The sequence below is a fragment of the Palaemon carinicauda genome, chromosome 17, assembly GCF_036898095.1.
Source record: "Palaemon carinicauda isolate YSFRI2023 chromosome 17, ASM3689809v2, whole genome shotgun sequence".
NCBI classification, from domain to species: domain Eukaryota; kingdom Metazoa; phylum Arthropoda; class Malacostraca; order Decapoda; family Palaemonidae; genus Palaemon; species Palaemon carinicauda.
Genome location: NC_090741.1, coordinates 114,179,581 through 114,182,080, shown reverse-complemented (window position 1 = coordinate 114,182,080; position 2,500 = coordinate 114,179,581). Strand labels below are relative to the sequence as shown.

General features: G+C 30.4%; 1 protein-coding gene across 1 annotated transcript in view; it reads left to right on the top strand.

Annotated features, from left to right (window-relative positions):
- The window catches only part of LOC137656540 (uncharacterized), a 13,431-nt gene extending 11,122 nt beyond the window's left edge, over positions 1 to 2,309 (top strand). Inside the window, exon 2 of the mRNA XM_068390713.1 lies at positions 2,229 to 2,309. Coding sequence (XP_068246814.1) covers positions 2,229 to 2,309 — 81 coding nt within the window. The remainder of the gene's footprint in view (positions 1 to 2,228) is intronic.
- The last annotated feature ends 191 nt before the right edge of the window (positions 2,310 to 2,500 follow it).

Sequence of the window (2,500 nt, the reverse complement as noted above, 5' to 3'; positions counted from 1 at the left end):
TTGCGTTTCTAACACTAAAGAGGAAATATATATATATATATATATATATATATATATATATATATATATATATATATATATATATATATATATATATATATATATATATATATAAGAAAACCACTGTTTGATAGTTTTTGTTTCAAAATACTTTTGCCATAGTGTAATCTCTCTGATCCACATTAAATCCTACTGGCATACTTTATGTCCGTAATATTTAAAGACGTTCTCTCCTTTTTCTTTCTGCTGCTGGTTTTACCCGGTGGATATAAAGGTTTGAGAAAGGAAGTCTGTGGAAATTGAGGTTAAGGAGATTTTATTGGGAGTAATTCATATTCCGTGAAAGAAGATAAAGAAAATGTATCATCACACTATCTTCTCAAAGTATAAAACCTCCTTCAATGAGGAGGGAAAGGTTTAGAGGAAACTTAAAGAATATTGAACAATTAACCAAAAAAGTAAGATAATTGAATTGAAATTAATTACATAATCTGAATGAACTTATAGGATTCTTCCTTGAATGAGGATTAAAGTATCTCCATAATGTGTTACACATGTCTTACCTATTCCTGTGTAGTCATATCGTGACAGTAGTATAACAGGTCTAATGAAAAAAAAAAAAAAAATTAAAACAAATATTAGGAATCGACAACCTATGACGACTGACTTGATGGCAGTAGAGTGTCAGACGTTCTATTTCTTGTTACTTTAAGAGGAACTTTTTATATTAAAACAATAGATAAAGATAAAATCTCTTTCTCTTTCAATCCTAATCAATACATTATTACAACCACAGAATAAAGAAATTATGGACACTTTCTGTTCTACTAAAAAAACAATAAATTTCTTGGAATTATCATAAACTCCTAAAACTTCACATATACAATTCATATGAAATTATCTCTTAAAATGTCATTGAAATTTTCATGTTTGTTTATCATTTTCCATAAAAAATATCCTTTTTTTCTGTATTAATTTCATTTGTTTCATATGACTGAATTTTTGTCTAACTCCATTTTATCGTTCATCTGAAAGATTTTTTTTTTCTCTCAATTGCTTTTAGTGAGTGATTGATTAATTTTAAGTTTTCTGGCATCCTGACATCTAAGATCATAGACGCATATTGCTTTTAGTGAAATAAACAATAACGTTTTACGCAAAACCGGTAAAGTTTTACAAAATTTATTGCTAATTGGCAGTGGCTAACGTCAATCATCACTTCATCATATGTGAAGGAATGTTAACGTGAACACTCGACTGGATTCATTTTAAAATGAAATGGATATCAACTTTGATTACAGTTTGATTAATTTAAATTCTTACTCAGTGACAGTTAAGAATATGAGCTTTACCTTCTTATTCTAATTAGATTGAAAATACATAAAAGAATAAATATAAACATACGCTCACACAAACTCATATATCTACACACACACACACACACACACACACATATATATATATATATATATATATATATATATAAAGCTTTAAGTTGTAACTGATTTATGTTCTAAAGCTTTAGTAAGGGTCCATATTTTTTATGTATAAGTTAATACAGGTAGGACAATAAATATGATTATATACTTTTTTTTCTTTTTAGAGCCAGTGGCTTTTTACTTTCCATAATCTTCTTGATTACCAGAAGGTTTCCTTCTCAAGCTTATCTTTATTTTAATTTCAGTCAAATATCCTGGGGAAACACTATCTGTGTTATGCGTATATTTATCAACATTATCTAGAGGTTCGTCCATAACCCTTATTTCTAGTCTCTCTGTAATTTCATCAAAAATTATCTAATTTTTACTCAGATTCATTTGCAGTGTCACATTTATGCTTCTAATCATATGGCATCTATGGAACTCATCCCATGATTCATTGAACAGAAGTATGTAGTTTACAAATCTGAAGTTGGCAGGGTTTTCGACAATAATGTTAATCCCTACTTTTTCCCCCAAAAAAATTGTTAGAAAGTTATCCTAGCAATGCTGAGAATAGTTTAGGAGAGATTGAGTCTCCCTGTGTAAATCTTTTTTCAGTATATATATTTACATCAGAGCAACATATCAGAAGATGGCATCACCTACCTTACTAATCATATGACGGAGAGAATCTTGCAAATCCCGGAACCACTGACTCGGCCTCCTTGTGGGAAACAAGTCCTGATGGCTCAGCGTATCCTGCTTCACCATTTTCTATAATTCAAATGTCTATCTTTAATCCTCCAGGCTGACACGGCGATGGACATCACCGTGTTGAATATCCAGAAAGAACTGGCAAAGACGTCTCTCCCTCCAGACCACAGCTGAATTGCCTTTAATAGAAGTTTTCTCGTTTCGGGAAATCGTTATCAACTGGATTCACTTCAAAAAGTTGGTTAACTAAATAGTGCTGTGAACGTTGATTCTGTAATTTTTCGTATTTTTCTGCTTTTGAACTTTATGGAATGATCTGTTTCTACCTTTAAAGATTTGTGCTACAACTTGAATCAAAATGTAGA